Raw genomic sequence first — 20,240 nt, 5'->3', positions numbered from 1 at the left:
TTACTCTTAAAAATGTCTAGCAAAATAGACCATACATAATTGTGTTATTCACTTCTTGATTACCAATAAGAGTATAATATTTATCTTCTAACATAGTTAACATAGAATTTGTATAATGTATACTATCCATTACAACAACCCCAGAACCTTTGTCTGCTGGTCTAATAATAATATCCACATTTGACTGTAGTTTAATCATACTCATCCTTTCATTATGTGTGAGGTTGTCAAACTTTCTATATTTGTTAAACTTCCTTGTATCATAATATTTATGTAGATCTTCTTCAGTGACCTTCATAAATGCTTCCACTAAAGGGTGATGTATTGGCACAAAGTCACTGAGGTTTTTAAAGTTAAAACATTTATTGGCTTCAGTAGTAACAAGATTATTATTAGCGCTATCCTTATGTGTATTTAAGCATAATGTTTCTGCAAAAGACTTTTAAATCAGTTACAGTATCAATTAGACAACCAGCTCTCTTTGGAATGAAGTTTAAACCTTTACATAGTAATGAGATATCATATCGGGTTAACTCTGTATTAGATAAATTGTGGACTAATTTTTCTTTGTCCACATTTTCTTTAATGTAGCATGCTGTAGGGTTTCCTCTGATAAGTTTCCTTTTTTGTCTCCCCCTGCTCATAGAACGTGATCTCTGCGGACCTTTGTCCAGCAGTACAGGCAGGGGAAAAGATAAATTAGCATCAAATACTGGTTCATTGGTATTAGTTCTAATTTTCGGCCTAACTATAGGTTCATTACTAGTTATTGGTTTGTTTTTAATAACATTGACTTCAGGATATAAGTTACTATCTGTTAGTGCATACTTGGGTGTATTATTCTTATAACATCTGTTGAGTCATTACATAATTCACTATTTGTCGCATCATTTACACTTTGTTCAACCAAAATCTCAGATGCATTTTCAGTCATAGGATTGTGCATTGAAATAACATTAGTGTTAACAGTATTAGTTACATTTCTAGATACATTCAGAATAGATATTACATTCACATCAATATTATTAGTTTTTAGTAGTTCATCAGTAGTGGTAGTGACAACATGTGAGGCAGTTCGAGTATTAGACCTGGTCACCTGTTCTTCGCGAACAATAGATCCGAGACTGTTTGTGCCATGCCTTGTAGCTACTCTGATGTACTAATAGACTTAATTGTCCACTTTTTGGAACTGGTATTGTATAATAATATCTTCATGTTTGGCGATAAACTTTATAGACAGCATGAAGGCGTAGCTATGGGCACCCCCTTGTGCGAATAGCTACGCCAACATGTTTTTGGCATTCTGGGAGGAATCTATATTATTTTGTGAGCCCCAATTCAAAAAACATGTCATCTTGTATCGCAGATTTGTAGATGACCTCTTTATTTTATGGAATGGAACCACTAATGAACTTGAAGCTTTTTTTGACACTATGAATAATTTAACTAACTGTCTAAAGTTTACTATTAATTATTCATTTGAAAAAGTAAACTTTTTAGATATCTATGTGGAGAGATTACATAATGGACTTATTAATACTGGGGTCTTCTGTAAACCTTGTCATTGTAACATGTTGCTTCATAGAACGAGTATGCATCCACCACATATCTTCAGAAACATTATAAAGAGGCAAACACTTAGATGCTCGAGGTTAAATCCACTGGAAAGTGGCTTAGAGAACGATCGATCTAGTTTGAGAAGTCGATTTTTAGACAGAGGCTATGGGACAGTTGAAGTAAATCAACATATTAAGGATATATACGACCTACGCCACACTAAAGGTTTACCATATTTTGGTCCTCCCCCTAACAAAATTAAGCCTAATGATGCACCAGTATCTTCTAATGTGAAGTTTTCAACACATTATACAACAGATCTATTTGAGATCAAGAAAATTATTGGTAGACACCGGGACATATTGAAGGCAGATGAGCACATTCATCAGATAGTTGGCGAAACACCCTCATTTTTATATAGGAACAAAAGGAACCTGAAGAGGCTACTATGTTATTCGAAGATGAATGGCAGTAATTTTACTGACTCCTGTTATACCAAACAATGTGGACATTGCAATTTTTGTACTTTAATTGACAGTAATACAGAATTCCATCACCCTGATAATGGAAAAATATTTCGCCTAAAAGTTGATGCAGACTGTATGACTACCAATGTTGTCTATCTAGCAGTATGTAAAATCTGCTCCTCATTCTATGTGGGCAAGACAAACCGTCCGCTACGTGATAGAATAAGGGAGCATGTTTATAATATCAGGAAAAACAACATACAGAATGCATTAGCCAAACGTGTTAGCTTAAATGGTATTGAACATGAATTTATGTTTAGGGTATTAGAAGTGATTATACCTGATGTCAGAGGTGGAAATATTACGTCACGTACGGAAGAAAGAGAAAATGGTTGGATAATTAGATTAAGAGCAAATAGAGGTTTGGGATTAAATGACAAGGTGTCAATAAAACCTACACTAAGACAACGTAGGCACATAAAATGAAACTACATATAATATGAAGTGAATAATATTTATACGTTTAATTATTCACTTTCAAAAATCTTTCCTCTCTTTTTTATATACACATTTTTTATATATATATTCTTTATATATTCATATATTTATTATGCATATATTTCATATGTACACATATAGTTATACATATATATATATATATATATATATATATATATATATATATACACATATTTTTTATAGGTATTATTATTTTGTTATGATTTTTAACTATGTATACATATAATCATACGACAGATTGTGTACATATATACATATTCTCCATTATATTAGTTTAGTTTTTAACTGTGATACCAAATGTATTTTTATATGAGAGGTATTGTTTATATGATGAATTGCATTTATGTTATTTAAGCAGTTTTTATCTATTTCATTAGTATTAGTTTTAATAACTACTAATACGTATTAGAATTGTATCTAATACATTTTTTAACTTGTAGAATGTACTATATTACTAGATGTTAATGATTGGCTCTTTTGAAAAAAATTGCCTGATGATGTATAGTATTTAAGCATCACATGTTTTAGTGAAAAAGTATATGATCTGATGAAGCTACTTGTTAGCGAAAGCGCTTATCATTTGCAATAAATAGTCTGAAATACTTGAGAGTTGGAAAGTTTTATTTGTCCTTTTGCTTTTGCTCTTGTTTAACATCTTGTAACATTCTAAACTATGTTTTACCAAAGTATTATTCAAATCTTTCGAATGGCATACCAATGTTCTCTAAAGCAAAACCTTATTTCCCCAATACTCTTACCTACATAAAAGCGAAAACAAGAACAACATACAACCACGTATACAATATTACTGCTACGACAGTTGTATCTTACTTTTGAAAAAAATAGATTAATGTGATCAAAAAAATAAGAACAAATAAAAAAGTCTAATTCTAAAGATTTACACTTAAACACCTTTTCCTCAAGTTCAAAAACAAGAGACTTATAGTTCGGATAAATCAGACATCTGGATAAGTTTTACCAATAAGGTATGTCTATTACCTGGAGTGAGCAGGAATGGACTGAACTCTATGTCTAGCAGTTCCACGGACTCTAGCATGATTACCATTGTTCTGGGAGAAGGTCAGCATGATTTAAATGTGTTTAACAGTCTTCTTCAAAGACCAGCAGAGAAAATTGGAGGTTTTGTTCTAGTGTTAATCACAGTAACCCTTGTCCAACTGCAAGTCCTGAAAAGAGGGATTTATCTTAACTGCAAGCCTTTTTGAACTTGAGAAAAAAGTTGCTTAAGTATAAATCTTTAGAATTAGAAATGTTTTATTTGGATAGGTGTTTTTAACTACAAAAAATTCCTCAAGGACTTAGAATGTTTAAATTTCCTAATGGCAGTTCTTACAGAGATGCCATTTATAAAGAACTTGTGACACTTTTTAACAACACTGGACTTAAACTTATCAAACGTTTAATTAAACATCCCACTGTTCACTTGCGTACCATTAGCGAACAGGTTCATTCTCTGAATAAACAAATTATTCACCATCCATTTTATAATGATTTTGTCTATTTATATGATGGTATTTCTATTGCACTGAAAAAACACATTGGTTCAAGATGCTAATGCTTATTCATCTCATTTAGCATAACCTCTTCCTGGAGAAACTGAAGGGTCTGATGGCCTTTTTACTGATGGTTCTAGTCAAAATGATTGTCCTTCTAATAACAATTTGGTCAACAACATTCCTGCCAGTTCTCCTGTCACATATTCCAATGTTAATGATGGTAATTTAGTGACTGCTGATGACCAGAACACGAATGTTAGTTTTCCTAAGAAAGATGGGGTTGCTGGAACATCTTCCAACACTGTTAAAAGTTCTGTTTTCTATTTTTTTTTCAGATAAACAATCAACAAAAATCTGCTCCAACGTATTCCAGTCTGAACCGAGGAAAGAATGGGCGAGGATGTGGCAGAGAGAAATTATCAGAACAGTATTTTCAACTTAAGCGGACAGTCATTTAATTCATTTGAACTCCGTGTTCTTTCAAAAGGTTTTTCATTTGTTCCAAATAAAAGAATTGACTACACTGAATAACTGACTTTAAATTGTTTATACGTAAATTAAAGTAAACACAATGTTAACATTACTGAGACAATTTATCCCAAAAAGCCCAATTATAATCTGCCAACAAACAGCATGTTGCAGTTGTTAAAGTTTGTGAACGTGATTTTCACTGCATGGTACATAAAAAATTTGTTAATAAACTTTTTAGTCTTGATGAAAATGAAAGACGGGCTTTAAAATCTTGAAAACAGGCCAAACATTTAAGATTTATGAAGGCCGATAAGGGCTGCAGAATGGTAATAATGGAACAAGACAAATATATTCAAAGAAAGAATGACATTTTAACAAAAAACAATTATCGTAAAGTCAGTAAGGACTACACTGTAAAAAGTTTTAACGATATCGACAGCAAATTATTTGTGTTATTTAATAATGGGTATTCCAAAGATCCACAAAGATCAGAACTGTCCTCCCTTTCGCCCAACTGTTTCCAGTCCAAAAAACAAGACTGTCACTGTTTCTAATTATTACAAAATATTAAACCCTTTTCTCCAAAATATTCAGTTTTATCTTAAAGACTCATGGGATTTTTTTTTAAGTCATCTTAGGCAATATAGTTGTAACGGTGAAGAAACTTTCTGGCAACTGTTGATCGTGCATGTTTATATACTGCCATCAATCAAACCAAATTGATTAATTTTGTTAAATTTTATCTTTGATGTTTAAACAAAGTAGATTTTGCCACCATCGAGTTGATTGTGTGTTTGGCAGACCTTGTGCTAACTAAACTTTTTTACATTCAACTCTAAACTGTATCAGCAAGTTTCAGGTATAGCAATGGGTGCTAAGGTGGCACCCGCTTTTGACAATTTAGTATTATGTTGATGGGAAACCAATTTTTTGATCAAATCAGCATTGTATAGATATATTTGTTTTTACCGTTACATTGATGATCTGGTATTTACTTGTAAAGGTAGTAAAGAGATGTTTATTTCTTTTAGAAAATTTTCTAACAGTGTTACGTAATTAACCTTTAATATAAGTGATTTAGGTACCACTATTCATTTTTTGAACATTGTATTAACTACGGAGGTACCTCAACATAAGTTTACTAATTCAGTATATTAAAAAAAATACCTTTAGGAATCATTTTTGCACTTCAATCATCCTAAACCTATGAAAAATAATATTTTATTTTAGAGGGCAACTGATTAGAGCCAGTAGATTAACTAGCACTGATGAAAAAATTTTGGAAGAGGTTTCTTTCATCACCCAGTTATTTGTTGACAGGGGATATCCAGTGGTTGATCTTGAAAAAAAATACAAGCCTATTAATTGAATGTAGACATGTTAAATTTCTGTCAATACTTTCTCAAGGTATTGTGTCCAACAACAAGCAAGACAAATGCCTATCGGACAGTCCATTGAGATTTCCTATTAAATGCGTCTATGGACAGTAAAACCATTCAAATTATTATGAGCAATAAATGGAACATTATACAGGGGAACAGCAAGTTGGTACATGTTTTAGGAATTAAACATAATTTTTGTGTCAAAAAAATCTATTAACATTAAGAGGTTGTTAAAAAATTATATTGGACGAGAAATAAGAATAATTTCCACCACAGGGACTTTTAGTTGTGCATCCTGTAGACAATGCTGGTTTATTAGTAATGTCAGTACTTTTTTGAACACATTAACCTTACTGTTTTTTTTTTTCAAAAGCAAGATACAACTGTTGTAGAACTAATATTGTATATGTGGCTGCATGTTGTTATTGTTTCCACTTTCATGTAGGTAAGAGTATTAGGGAACTAAGATTTCACATTAGAGAACATTGGTATGCCAATCAAAAGAAAAATTTAAATAATGCCTCAGTGAAACACAGCTCAGAATGTGTAAACTTTAGAAAGTTTGAGTTCTTTGTTCTTGAACAAACTGATTATTTTGCGTTCATTAATGGCTGCAATAATTATTTAGAAACCAGACAGCTTAAATGGCAGATAAAGTTAATTGCCGATAAGCTCCCTGGGCTGAATGAAAGCATTAATAAAAAAAATGTTAAGATATAAGATTTTTAAATAAACTATAACTGCATATAAATTATTACTGTATATAGGTAATGTTATTTAGGATACGTTTTTTCTTTTACAGGTTTATGGTCAGTTATTCACCTTATGAAGTTCTTTGATCATGGTCTTAAGAGCTTTTTAACTGGTGTAGGTGTCTGGTGGGTTTGTAACATCTTTATAAAACATTTCAGAATGACAATTAATTGTTTGGAGATTGTTTCTAAGGAAGTTCCAAATAAAAAACATATTGTCTCCTGTGGTTTCATTGTCACCTTTGAACTAAAAGAGCTTTTATATCCAAGGTGGTTTCTAGTTTTGTTCGTTTTTCCTTGGAGCAGTTTCCATTTGTGTTCTAAATTTGAACATTAAAAATTATATCTGAACATTTTTCCCCAAAGGGAATTTATCTGTCCAGCAATGGAACAGCAGAAGCCAACCATCGATCCTCTGAAGCATGGACAGAGCTGCTCTTTGGTGGAAGGAAAGCTCTGAAGGGCATGGCATGCAAACCTATTTTTGTAGTCAGCTCAGCTTGAAATGACTAACAGTTTTGGGGGTGTGAATGTGCACTGAACCTTTTGAAGCTGTTGGCTGTTTTATCCTATGCAAGACATAATCCAAATGGCTTAGGCTAATGCTGCAGTGATCAGTATGAAGAAAGTACAGTTGTGTACCTACCATAAATGTAGATGTTCAAGTGTATTCACTGTTGCAGTCATTACACTCGGGTTATCCTGCTGGCAGGCTACCCGCAGTCGGCCAGAATTCCAAAGTCTAGGTCTGGCGTCGGTTGCTGTCGCCTCTTCCCTGACGTCTGTGCGCCAGGGGTATAAAAGATGCAGCAGACGCCATTTTCTTCAGTTTTTCTTGCCCCAAATGTCAGGTGCCCCCAAATAGGTAGGCTGAAAAAATTATGCCAAAAAGCATGCCTGTACTAAAATAAACATTTCCTTCATCTACAAGCAAATACACTGCATAGGTTGTATAGAATAGAGAAGTACAGAAAAGTCCCAGCAAAGAAAAGGGGGATGGTGGGTGGGTAACTTGGACTGCAACAGTGAATACACTCGAACATCTACATTTATGGTAGGTACACAACTGTACTATGTTCATCGTGTTTCACTGTTGCAGTCATTACACTTGGGTTGAATCCCAAAGCTGAGGTTGGGTGGCTGGGCCTAAATAGGATTAGGAGAGGCTACCAGGCCCTGCAGAACTGCAGTGGCAAAGCCTGCTCTGGATTTAGAGTACAGAGGTAAGTGGTAGTGTTTGGTGAAAGTGTGCACTGAACTCCAGGTTGCAGCCTCTAAAATGTCTTTGGTTGGTACTCCTCTAAGGAAGGCTGCTGCTCTGGTAGAATGTGGCCTAATGCCCTTAGGCACTGATTTGCCATGTTGTGAAGAGCAAAAGCGAATGCAGTGTCCTATCCATTTGGAAATAGTCTGCTTTGAGACAGGCTTTCCTTGTGATCCTGCAGCATAAGCTACAAACAGTTGCTCAGTTTTTCTGAAAGCTTTTGTTTTGTCCAAGTAGAATCATAGCTGTCTGTGCATGTCCAAAGCGTGCAGAAGTCTCTCCCCTTTATTCTGGGGATTTGGATAGAATGTTGGCAAATAAATGGTTTGGTTAAGAGCCACACTGGATACGTCCAGCATCTCTGTTAGGTATTGTAAAAACTGAGGTATATTTGGAACAAGTGGTTCGAGTCCTTGTGCCTGGTTCCAAGCCAATAATCTCTTCCATTTTTCTGCATAAGATTTCCTAGCGCTGGGCCTCCTGGCTTCTAAAATGACATCCATAACAGCGTTAGAGAGAGGTGTGGTCTGAGTGGCTATATTATCTGCCATGCAGCCAGATTTAAGGTTCTGAGTTGACTGCGCAGAATCTGATTGTTTTGTTGAGTCAGAAGATGAGGAATTTGAGGTAAAGGCCATGCTGGGCCTTGAGACAAGCTGTTTAGGATTGGGTACCAGTGCTGGCGTGGCCAGTCTGGGGCAATCAGGATCATTTTTGGCTTCTCTTGTCTGACATTTAGGAGCACCTAGGGAAGAAGAGACAGTGGAGGAATGGCATAAACTGTCAGGGTTTTCCAGCTGAATGATAGAGCATCCAATTTCCATGCTTGTGAGTGATAAGTTCTTGTGAAGAATCTCTGTAGTTAGCAGTTGTGAGGGGAGGCAAAAAGATCTATGTCTGGGCGTCCCCATTTCCTTGTCATCATGCTGAAGACCTGTGGATTTAGTTTCCATTCATGAGGATCCATGAGATTTCTGCTTAGTTTGTCTGCCAGTGTATTTTTCGTTCCTGGCAGGAATTGTGCCTGCAGATGTACTTGATAGGTCAGTGCTGTGTTCCACAAAGTCATGGCTTGCCTGCAGGGGGGGTAGGAATGTGTGCCCCCTTGCTTGTTTATGTACCACATAACTGTGGTATTGCCCGTCTTTAATAATAGTTGTCCTGGATGTAGTAGATCCTTGAAGGCTGTCAGGGCATTCTGTACAGCTAGCATCTCTTTTTGATTGATGTGAAGATACATTTGCTCCTTGAGCCACGTGCCCTGAATACATTTTCTGCCATGTGTGCCCCCCAGGCATAATCCAATGCATCTGTTGTTATGGTCTGCCTGACTGTGGGTAAGGTGAAAGGCTGTCCCTTGTTGTGGTGACAGGCCAGTGCCCACCATCGAAACACCTGTTGCAGGCAGGGAATTAGAGTTATTAGTGCTTCCAGGCTGTGGCAATGTTGAGTCCAAACACTTTTTAGATACCATTGTAGTTTCCTCATATGCAGTCTTGCATATGGAATTAGTAGAATGCAGGATGCCATGAAGCCCAGGGCCTGCAGAATTTTTCTTGCAGGGAGCAGGGTCTTTGTTGTCATCATTTGAAAGTAATAAGTCAGTTGCCTTTGCTTGTCTGGCGTGAGATAAGCCATCTGGGCAGTTGCATTTAAGCTTGCACCCAGGAATATTATCTCTTGAGAGGGCAACAGTTTTGATTTCTTTTCGTTTACTGTGTACCCTAGGCAAATTAGTAATCTTTTTAAAATGCCAGATGCTTAGTAGAATGTCCTTGCTCTCTGCTTGAATAAGGCAGTCGTCCAAGTAGGGATATATTTTTATTCCTTTTTGTCTGCAAAATGCAATTACTTGTGCCAAGCATTTTGTGAAGACCCTGGGCGCAGTAGATAAGCCAAAGGGCAGTGCAGAGAATTGGTAATGCATTGAGCCAGCTATGAATCTGAGGTATCTTCTGCAAGACTGTCTGATTGGGACATGCAGGTATGTCTCCTTGGGGTCCAAAGTAACTAGCCAAGCCTTCTTGCCCAGCATGGGTGGAAGTTGCTGCAGTGTTAACATTATGAATTTTGAAACATCCAGGAAAGTATTTAGGATTGACAGGTCCAGTATTGGTCTCCAGGCTTTGTCCTTTCTGGGTATCAGGAAAAGTCGAGTAAAATCATTGTCCCTGTTCTTGCGGTGGTACTCTTTGAATAGCTCTCATGTCCATGAGAGCAGAAATTTGTTTTTGTGCCTCTGCCCATTGGTTTTGTGGCAGGTCTGGCATACCTTTTGATTGTGGAAGGGTGTGAAAGTGGAACCTGTAACCCTGAGAAACAATATTCAGTACCCATTTGTCCTGGGTGATCATCTGCCAATTTTGTAAGAAAAGTGCTAGCTTTCCCCCTAAGGGTGCTGCCAAAAGGTAAGTGCTTGGCATTTGTAGAGGGAAGTCATTGGGACTGTTTCCTATAAGGTTGTGATTTGTCTCCTCCTTTGGGGGCTGAAGCACCCCATTGTTTAGGTCTGTATGAGCCTTAGGGCTGAGATCCGCCTCTTGGGCGTCTGTATCTGCCTCTTTGTGGCCTGTCTGACACCGGAAAGGACCAATGTTTTGAAGGCCAGTTTCTGCTAAACCTAGGTGGTTGAACCTGTAAGAAATCCTTTATTGTCTGCATTGATTTTGCTTTATCCTCCACTTTCTTTAACACCTCTTCTGCCTTAACACCAAAGTATCATTCTGTAGTGCAGCATCCAATAATTTTACTTTAACATGTTCAGGTAAACTTTGTTCTTTCAACCAAGCATGCCTTCGAATGACAGAGCCTGTAACTGCGGCTCTACAAGAAGCCTCTAATGAATCAAAACCACATTGCATAGTATGCTTTCCCACTTGTTCAGCTGCATGTAATAAATCCTGCATTTCCTTATTGTCAGGACATTCTGAGTTTGTCAGCATTTTCTGTTTCAACAAAGACAAGGTACTGTTGATATTTAAGCATGTGAAACTGGCAGTTTAAAGCCCTTACAGCTAAAGCAGCACAAGTGTAAACTTTTTCCCCCCATCTATCCAGAGCTCTAGAATCTCTATCAGAGGGGACAGGGTTTTTTGTAGTGGAAGCCTTAACCCCTTTGGGACCCTGAGAAATTGTTTCTGGGTCAGCAGCAGGGTTTTTATAAAGAAATTTATGAGAGTCTGGGACCCTGTAGTACCTGTCTGGCTTGACTGGTGCAAGGGGTAAAGAATCAGGAGACAGACTGGATTCAGAGAAAACATCATCAACAATGTCAAGCACAGGAAGGATAGCCAGGGGCCTGTGCTGAGGCAATAAAAGAAAGTCTCTGAGCCTTTTCTTGGATTCTGAATAATCCTGGCTCTCCCAATGGAAATGCTCCCTCATGGTGTGCAAGGTTTCCCCAAAAGAATAATCCTCAGGTGGAGAGGCTGAAGGTATAAATTCTTCTGCATCAGAGTCCTCATAGGGAGGGAGAGAATATCCCTGATCTGAGGAGGAATCAGAGGAAATAGAAACGTGGTCAGAGGAGTCATAGTCAGTGTCTTGCCTAGGCCTTTTTTCAGGAGGGGGATGGGAACCCCTGATCAAAGTAATTAGGTCTTCGGCCATTTTAAGCATCTGTTTCTTTGGCATGGATGACTGTCCAGGAGAATGCTGTACTTGTTTCCTTGTCTTTAATGGTGTTTTTGACTTTGCCTTGGCTGTTGTAGTGGACTTAATAGTAAGCTATGAAGGTCTGAAAACACCCTCAGAAGCCGATGCCTGCTCAGCGGCTCTGGACCCATCTGAGGGAATAGTTTCCGCAGGCCCAATACCTTGAGTTTCCAGAGGCCTAGGTGTCTCCATGTGGGAGTCGGATACGGCCTGTGGCTCTGAGGTAGTGGGTGTCAGGGGCTGCAAAAGCACCTCACTGAGAACTGGCGACTGGCCTGGAAGAGGCTTCGTCGGTTTTGGACCTCGGATGCCTGTCCTTTTCCTTGTCATTGCGTTTTTTCTGAATTCCGGCTGTCAGTTGTTCCGACGGCGTTATGTAGTTAAACCTTCGGCCAAAGTAATGTAAAGCAAAATCAAACCGACGCTTAATAGTGTGTTTGTTGAATCTAGCACAAAACCGACAACTAGTAACGTCGTGGTCAGGGCCTAGGCAAGGAATACAGTAAGAGTGAAAATCCTTATGAGGTATTTGCTTCCCACAAGAAATACAATTGTTAACTTTTACTGACATCGGTCTGGAGCAAGAAAAAGTTTCCCCAACGGGGTACTTAGCTTTATTGAAGACTTCGGCTCTGAAATTCGATTGCAAAAATCTCAGGAGTCGGCCGACTGGCACTTGCGAACTGCTTTTGCTTCGGGCACCGCGCGGCAAGAAAGACTGAAGAAAATGGCATCGGCTGCATCTTTTACACCCCTGGTGCACTGACGTCAGGGAAGAGGCGACAGCAACCGACGCCGGACCTAGACTTTGGAATTATGGCCGACTGCGGGTAGCCTGCCAGCAGGATAACCCGAGTGTAATGACTGCAACAGTGAAACACGATGAACATCATACACAGTTGTGCTTCTTGGTGTGTCTTTTCAAAGTCATGCCAAGTACACATACTTAACACAGGTTAATAATAATTTGATGCCACTAGATAAACCTAATGGAATAATGTAATGCCAACAGGACTGATAATACAAACCATACCTGTCTTTTTAATACAACACATTCTACTGTTAATAGTGCCAAGGTTGAGTACAAGCACTGATGAAATTGGCAGACATTTTTTTTTGTCAACTTTTCGTCCCCTCTGCCTGCCAACTAGAACACCCTCTCTCAGACAGTCAGCCCATCCATTCTCCTCACCTGGTGAAAGCAGATGAAGACAAATTATTATCCAGGCAGCTATCAAGGGTGGTTCAAGGTTTTCCTATCTTCCTACCAGCCCTAACCTTGCACGCACCTACAGAGGCACTGGGAGGGTTGGGCTAGGGGATGTCCACAGAGGACTTCCCCACAATTCCGCAAGGGATATTACTCTTAGAAACTCTGCTCCACTTTCACAGTATGAGCAGGTGTCTCTCCGAACTCCCAGTCACCATACTGTATGGCAGGTGCATGCAACCCCCCCCCCCGAGAGTTGAGCAATCCAGGTCAGTTTACTCCTCATCTTAATACCTGATTCCTCCAGTGCCTGGAACACTACTGATTTGCCTGGGCTGCAGTCAGGACTCCATTCCTCTGTAGAGGCAGGCATTACAGACAAAATAAGTTGATGCTCAAACTATGAGAAGACAAAATGTAGCAAATATATATTTACTAGTGCTGTACTTGCCTATCATTTAGAGGCTATTCTGGTTGACGTATCTGTTCAGAAATAGGGGCTATGATAAGATAATGTGAATGCTGGACAGCACGAAATGGAGAGAAGAAACATTAATTTCTTTTAACACATGATCTTAAAAACTTAGCTAGGACTATAAGATGAAACATTATTAAAATATTACCAATTACAAAATGTGCTATGAGCTTCTGAAGGTTCGCACTATTACAAAATATTTTACTAATCCAAAAGCATAGTTAAGGAAAGAATAGCAAGCAAAAATAGACAGACAATTGTTGAATTTGATGTTTAAGTATGCTTTATACCTAAAGAGATAATGAACTGTATTCACTCATAATGAATGTGTTAATATTCATACTGGACCCATGTAATGCATAAGTAGCATGAAATGAAATAATGATGGAATGTATGAGATGCTGTTAGTAACCATGTTCTTGTCCGTCAGTGCAATGTTTTGATTACAGAAAATCCCTGGAATTGTGGCAATACATTCCAAAAATATCTGCTCAGTTTTTTGAAGCATCTGCAAAGTGTTCAATTCATTAAACGTGCTTTGGTTAAATGGACACACATTACCAAGAACCAGAATTTGTTAACAGCAAAAATACTCTGGTTTCAGAGATATCATAAAATAGTGGGCATTTTGTTTACAGTAATGCATGTGTCAGTCATATGACCTCCCATGCAATGAACTGCATTTTATTTAAATGCTACAAATAGCAGATTGTAAATGATGTAATTAAATCAGTGCCAAATAGCAATGCCTAATGTAAAAGATTACCTGAAAGCTGGACTGGGTCCCCCACTTTGACTTGATCCAGGGAGTTTCAATGAGGTTCCAGGTCCTGTAAAATAAATTATTTGTTAGAAGAACAGATAACAGCTGTCTGAATTGCTCCACAAAGAAAAAGCAAAAGGAAACTGAAGACTACTTACAATATATTCATAATAAGCAGCTAATTAACCCTTAAAAGTGTATGACTCTCCCAGCAAATGCTAGCTGTGATATAGGGAAATATTGCCAGCCCCAGCCATCTAGAATTTTGTAAATAATCCTATGTCATTTGTGAATATTGATGTAATTTATACAGAATTGTATGTTATGTACTGAGCCAAGATGTATTCACAGTGTACCCTGCTGGAACATAGAAGATAAACCTGCAAAACTAAGAACATTTGAGGTTAAGTTACTTTATAGCTGGGCCATAAACAAAATATGTTATCACTCAGTTTCAGTCCAGTAGCAAACAGAATGTCTAGAGCTAGAAGTTTTTGTATTGTCTTGTAAAGGAAATAATTATTAGGTTTCAAATGTAAAAGCGTTTTATTGCTTTACGACTTCCAAGATCTGCAAACATCTGAGAGATATGTATTTTTAACACAAAGATGTTAAATTCTGTTAGTTTCTGTTTTAGCCTGGGAAATGAAGTCAGCTGACAAAAAGTGATGTCATCCATGCTAACCCAGCAGTAAAATGTGACATTTATTTAAAAACTCTCTCAGAGAGAGACCGGACATTTTGTGTTTTGTTTTGGACCTAGCAAGAACACCCACTAATCATCATCATCATCACCATCTGTACTTGCAGTGTAAAGTAAGATTTAGGGTCTTTTAGATGTAGATGGGAATATATTAAAGATTAGTTAAGATGTTTTCCATATTCGAGAATGTCCTGCAATGTTGTTTTAAAATATTTCCTGTGATTTTGAACTCTGAAGTTACTGTGTTGATTTTACTGAGTTTACTTGTTCTTTTGTTACTTACTATTAAATATATTTAAACCTATCTTTGTGGCTGATATATGTGAAATATATTTTAGCTCTTAGTTTACTTGCATATATATATTTGGTGACACTGTACAGGCCACTCCTAAACAGCCTTGCAAGTCTTGGTCAGACTACCATTTGGATTAATAGTAACATTACACAGCTGGATTGGACACCCTTTGTAAGGACCTTATAGTAGCTGATAAGTAGGGGTTGGTGGCAGTGGAAACTACCTTACAGTCTGGATAGAAGGGGGCATAACTAGTAAACCTGTGCCAGCCTTCCCCCAGGTGTGTGTGTTTGTATATAAATCAAATCTCAAAGTGTGTGTGTCAACTACTTGGTCAGGGACACGAAGCACTGGTTTGACACAGATAGTGCTGGAGGTGTTGGTAAGGCCCCCTCAGATGAGATCTTACCCAATAGCTGTGCCACTGGAGAGTCTTATTGGGGATCTGGAGAAAGAGGGATAAACCAGTCCCAGACTAACTGTGATCTCTTTGTGCTCTTAAGGGAAATTGTACTTCACTGTGTGTGTACTTGTCATCCTCCCAATGTGTACATCCCCTAGCTCTTGCCAGTTGTGAGGAGTAAAGCTCCTTCATTACTGGGCCAGTGGAAGGGCATCACACTAGCAAAAACAAATCTCTCTTTAGAAAACCACTTAGCAACATATGCGACACTGACAGGCACCACCATTGTTCAGAACCAGCTGTGGTGACCCAAATAAGTCACTGCTATAAAAAGCAGCCAATCACACACATTTGTTGCTGTCTCTAGTAATTAACTTCTTGCATGAAAAAAATTAAACAATGAACATTTGCATTAGTACCACAGTTTTTGATCTTCCTGTGTATATTTACTGCATACTACTTCAAAAGGCATTTCAGAGTTAAATGTTTGGCTCAAAGGATATGCTACATCACAGCCAACATGACCATGACCACTAAAGTTGAGCAGAGTTGAATCTGTAGCACATATCTACCAGACACAGAAAAACGCAAAGGTACAAACTACAGCTGTGTGAAGTATTTATGAAAAGAACATCTTCAAAAAACAGACTATGAAAACAATGCTATACCAAATGGATTTAACTCCCCAAAAGCAGACTTTTTACTCTTGTCAAGTAGTCAAAACCCTATGTTTCAGAAGTAATGTTTGTCGCACGCCCATACTTTTCCTGCATCTATTTCAGCATGATATAAAATCACCCATTATCCCACACCACTGTCTGCCCTTCAACAGAAAACATTTAACTTAGTGTAACAACTGATAACAGTAACGCTAACCACAAAGTAAACACATAGAATTTATAGCAAGTAAACAAACTATTAACTAAATATAAAAGGGTAAAAGTAACTATACTGCTGTAAGAGTTTCTGTTCTAATTCTTAAAACTCTACTTTTACAACTGCAATGCATACAAGTGCCTTTCTTTAAGGAAGACTCTTAACAGTATTGAATAGCCAGGGAGGAATCACCATCAGCTCCTTAGGACTTGAGAGTTGATGGATAGTTAAAATAGGATCCTTTGCGGCTCTGCTCTTTTAAGAAGGCCCATCCTGTTTCTAAAATGGGTATCTATCTGGCCTTCTGTGTTAATCAGAATAAATGTGGATGGATAACCAAGCTATACCTTTCATATGCCATGAGTAGAGTCATTCTTAAAACATGCAAAAGTGGCGGCAACCTTAGCAGTGTCATATATTGGCAGGTTTGTCTCGACAAAAAGAAAGACAATGGGCAAGTTGCAATCACATGATCTATTCAGTCACACAAATGTCAGCATGAAAAAAGACAGATGATTGCTTTATGCTGCTGGTCCAGTGAGGCTATGTGTTACCAGCCAGGAAACCATGTAAGCAAACACAGACATCAATTCCTTATAAGACTGAGCATCTATGGTGCGCAGACTTGAGTGGAATGCCACAATGACCAACAGGGCTTCACATATATGTTGAACTAACAGATTCACAGCTATCTCCACAACAGCCAACATAATGCAAGGACATTTAACCAGAAATAGGGATATAATTGCCAAAGATGTTGCACAGACATGGTAGAATGAAACTCAAACATACCTGTCATCCCCTTTGAACAAGACATGGGGACAAAGGCATACATAATGGGGAGACAAAGGCCACAAAATAGGGACCAATATTTAATATTGCTCTTTTAAACTTAGAAAGCTGATAGAATGAATAAATAGGCTGTACATTAGCATGAATTGCCTGAAGAGCATGAAGTCTGTGTCACCCAATGAAAACATCGTTTCAAACATCATTAGAAAATGGTCAAAGCAGAGTATACAAATTGAAACCTGACCCACTAAGTTAAAACAGGGAAACCATGAAGCAGCATGCGGGCAAGGGCAAAAAATATGCATATAAATACATAATATAATAAGAGACGCAACAACTAATAAAATCGAAGCATTGTAACAAATATTATGTAAGTCAGACTCGCCAACGTAAGGTGCATTTAATGTTAACAGTCATTAAGTCCTGGAGCTAACTTAGCTCCCAAAAGAAACTGCCACTTTAATTCTCTTACTTCCAGTAAGGAGTTACAGTCCCCAAAAAACAAATCTGGTTTCTCCAGTACAAAAAACTGGAAACCAGAAAAAGAGGAGATAGTCATGCTGTGCCTGCCAAAGGCATTAGAAAGTACAGTTGTGTACCTACCATAAATGTAGATGTTCGAGTGTATTCACTGTTGCAGTCAATACACTTGGGTTATCCTGCTGGCAGGCTACCCGCAGTCGGCCTGAATTCCAAAGTCCTGGTCCGGCGTCGGCTGCTGTCGCCTCTTCCCTGATGTCAGTACGACAGGGGTATATAAAGATGCAGCCGACGCCATTTTCTTCAGTTTTTCTTGTCCCAGATGTCAGGTGCCCCCAAAAGGGTAGGCTAAAAATATTGCTTATAAAAAAGCATGCACTAACATAAAAATTACCTTCCTCTACACCACATAGGTTGTATAGAATAGAGAAGTACAGATAAGTCCCAGCAAAGAAAAGGGGGATGGTGGGAGGGTAACCTGGACTGCAACAGTGAGTACACTCGAACATCTACATTTGTGGTAGGTACACAATTGTACTATGTTCATCGTGTTTCACTGTTGCAGTCATTACACTTGGGTTGAATCCCAAAGCTGAGGTTGGGTGGCTGGGTCTAAAGAGAATTAGGAGTGGCTATGAGGCCCTGCAGAATTGCAGTGGCAAAGCCTGCTATGGATTTAGAGTAAAGAGGTAAGTGGTAGTGCTTTGTAAAAGTGTGCACTGAAATCCAAGTTGCAGCCTCCAAAATATCCTTGCTTGGTACTCCTCTGAGGAAGTCTGCTGAGGTGGCTGCTGCTCTGGTTGAATGTGGCCTAATGCCCTTAGGCACTGATTTGCCATGTTGTGAAGAGCAGAAACGAATGCAGTGTCCTATCCACTTTGAAATAGTCTGTTTTGAGATAGGCTTTCCTTGTGATCTTGCAGCATATGCCACTAGAAGTTGTTCAGTCTTTCTGAAAGCTTTGGTTCTGTCCAAGTAGAAGCGAAGCTGCCTGTGAATGTCCAAAGAATGCAGAAGTCTCTCACCCTTATTCTGTGGGTTTGGGTAAAAGGTAGGCAAATGAATTGTTTGGTTAAGGGCCACACTGGACACTACCTTAGGCATAAATGTAGGGTTTGTCCTCAGAGAAACCCTATCATGATGGAAAATAATAAAAGATTCCACAGCCATGAGTGTCTGTAACTCTGAGACTCGTCTAGTGGAGGTTATTGCTAGGAGCAGAGCTGTTTTCCAGGATAAGAATTTTATATCAGCTGCAGAGGCTGGCTCACATGGAGGCAGTGTGAGTTTTTCCAAGACATAGTTGAGGTCCCATGCAGGTACTGGGGCTCTCCTTGGAGGTCTTATGTTTTTGGCCCCTCTGAGGTACTGCCTTAGTAATGGATGTGAAAAAATAGGTGGTTCTGTATTGTAATGAGCTAAAATGGCAGAGGCATGAATTTTAATTGATGAAAAGGAAAGGCCATTATCCAGCATCTCAGTTAAGCATTGAAAAATCTGAGGAATATTTGGAACAGTCGTGCCAATGCCTTGTGCCTGGTTCCAAGCACAGAATCTCTTCCATTTTTCTGCATAAGATTTTCTGGTGCTAGGCCTCCTGGCCTCCAAAATAACATCCATCACTGCTTTTGAGAGAGGTGTGACTTGAATGGCTACATTATTCGCCATGCTGCCAGGTTTAAGGTCCTGAGTTGGCTGTGCAGTATCTGTCTTGTTGGCTCAATAAGTGAGGAAATTTGAGGTAATGTCCAAGCTGGACATTGAGACGAGCTCTTTAGGATTGGGTACCAGTGTTAGCAGGGCCAGTCTGGGGCAATCAGTATCATTTTTGGCTTTTCTAGTCTGACCTTGAGGAGTACCTTGGGAAGGAGAGGCAGAGGAGGAAAGGCATATACTGTTAGGTTTTTCCAGCTGAAAGATGGAGCATCCACTTTCCATGCTTGCTTGTGATAAGTCCTTGTGCAGAATTTCTTTAATGGGTAGTTGTGAGGGGAGGCAAATAGGTATATGTCCGGGCATCCCCAGTTCTTTTTTATCATGCTGAATACTTGTAGATCCAATTTCCATTCGTGGGGATCCATTAAGTTTCTGCTTAGTTCGTCTGCCAGAGTATTTATCCTTCCTGGCAGGAATTGTGCTTGCAGATGTACTTGGTAAGTCAATGCTGTGTCCCACAAGTTCATGGCTAGTCTGCAGAGGGGGTAGGAATGTGTGCCCCCCTGCTTGTTTATGTACCACATGGTTGTAGTATTGTCCATCTTAATCAGTAGTTATCCTGGATGAAGTAGATCCTTGAAGGCTGTCAGGGCATTCTGTACAGATAGCATCTCTTTTTGATTGATATGTAGATGCATTTGACTTGTGGACCATGTGCCCTGAATAAATCTTCCTGCCATATGGGCCCCCCAGGCATGACCTGATGCATCTGTTGTCAATGTCTGCCTGGCTGTGAGTATGGTGAAATGCTGTCCCGTGTTGAGGTGACAGGCTTTTGCCCACCATCGAAACTCCTGTTGCAGGCAGGGAATGAGGGTAATTATTGTTTCCAGGCTGTTGCAATGTTGAGTCAAAACACTTTTTAGATGCCAATGAAGTTTCCTCATATGCAGTCTTGCATATGGAATTAGTAGTATGCAGGATGCCATGAAGCCCAAAGCTTG

The 20,240-nt window shown here is 38.7% G+C and overlaps 1 protein-coding gene across 1 annotated transcript in view; it reads right to left on the bottom strand.

Annotated features, from left to right (window-relative positions):
* The window catches only part of LOC122796726 (tetratricopeptide repeat protein 8-like), a 306,505-nt gene that overhangs the window by 98,596 nt on the left and 187,669 nt on the right, over nucleotides 1-20,240 (bottom strand). The window contains exon 3 of the mRNA XM_044065428.1: nucleotides 14,035-14,098. Coding sequence (XP_043921363.1) covers nucleotides 14,035-14,098 — 64 coding nt within the window. The remainder of the gene's footprint in view (nucleotides 1-14,034; nucleotides 14,099-20,240) is intronic.

Source organism: Protopterus annectens, chromosome 3.part0, assembly GCF_019279795.1.
Source record: "Protopterus annectens isolate FY-2018-M chromosome 3.part0, PAN1.0, whole genome shotgun sequence".
NCBI lineage: Eukaryota > Metazoa > Chordata > Ceratodontiformes > Protopteridae > Protopterus > Protopterus annectens.
This window is presented reverse-complemented; position numbering and strand designations above follow the sequence as displayed.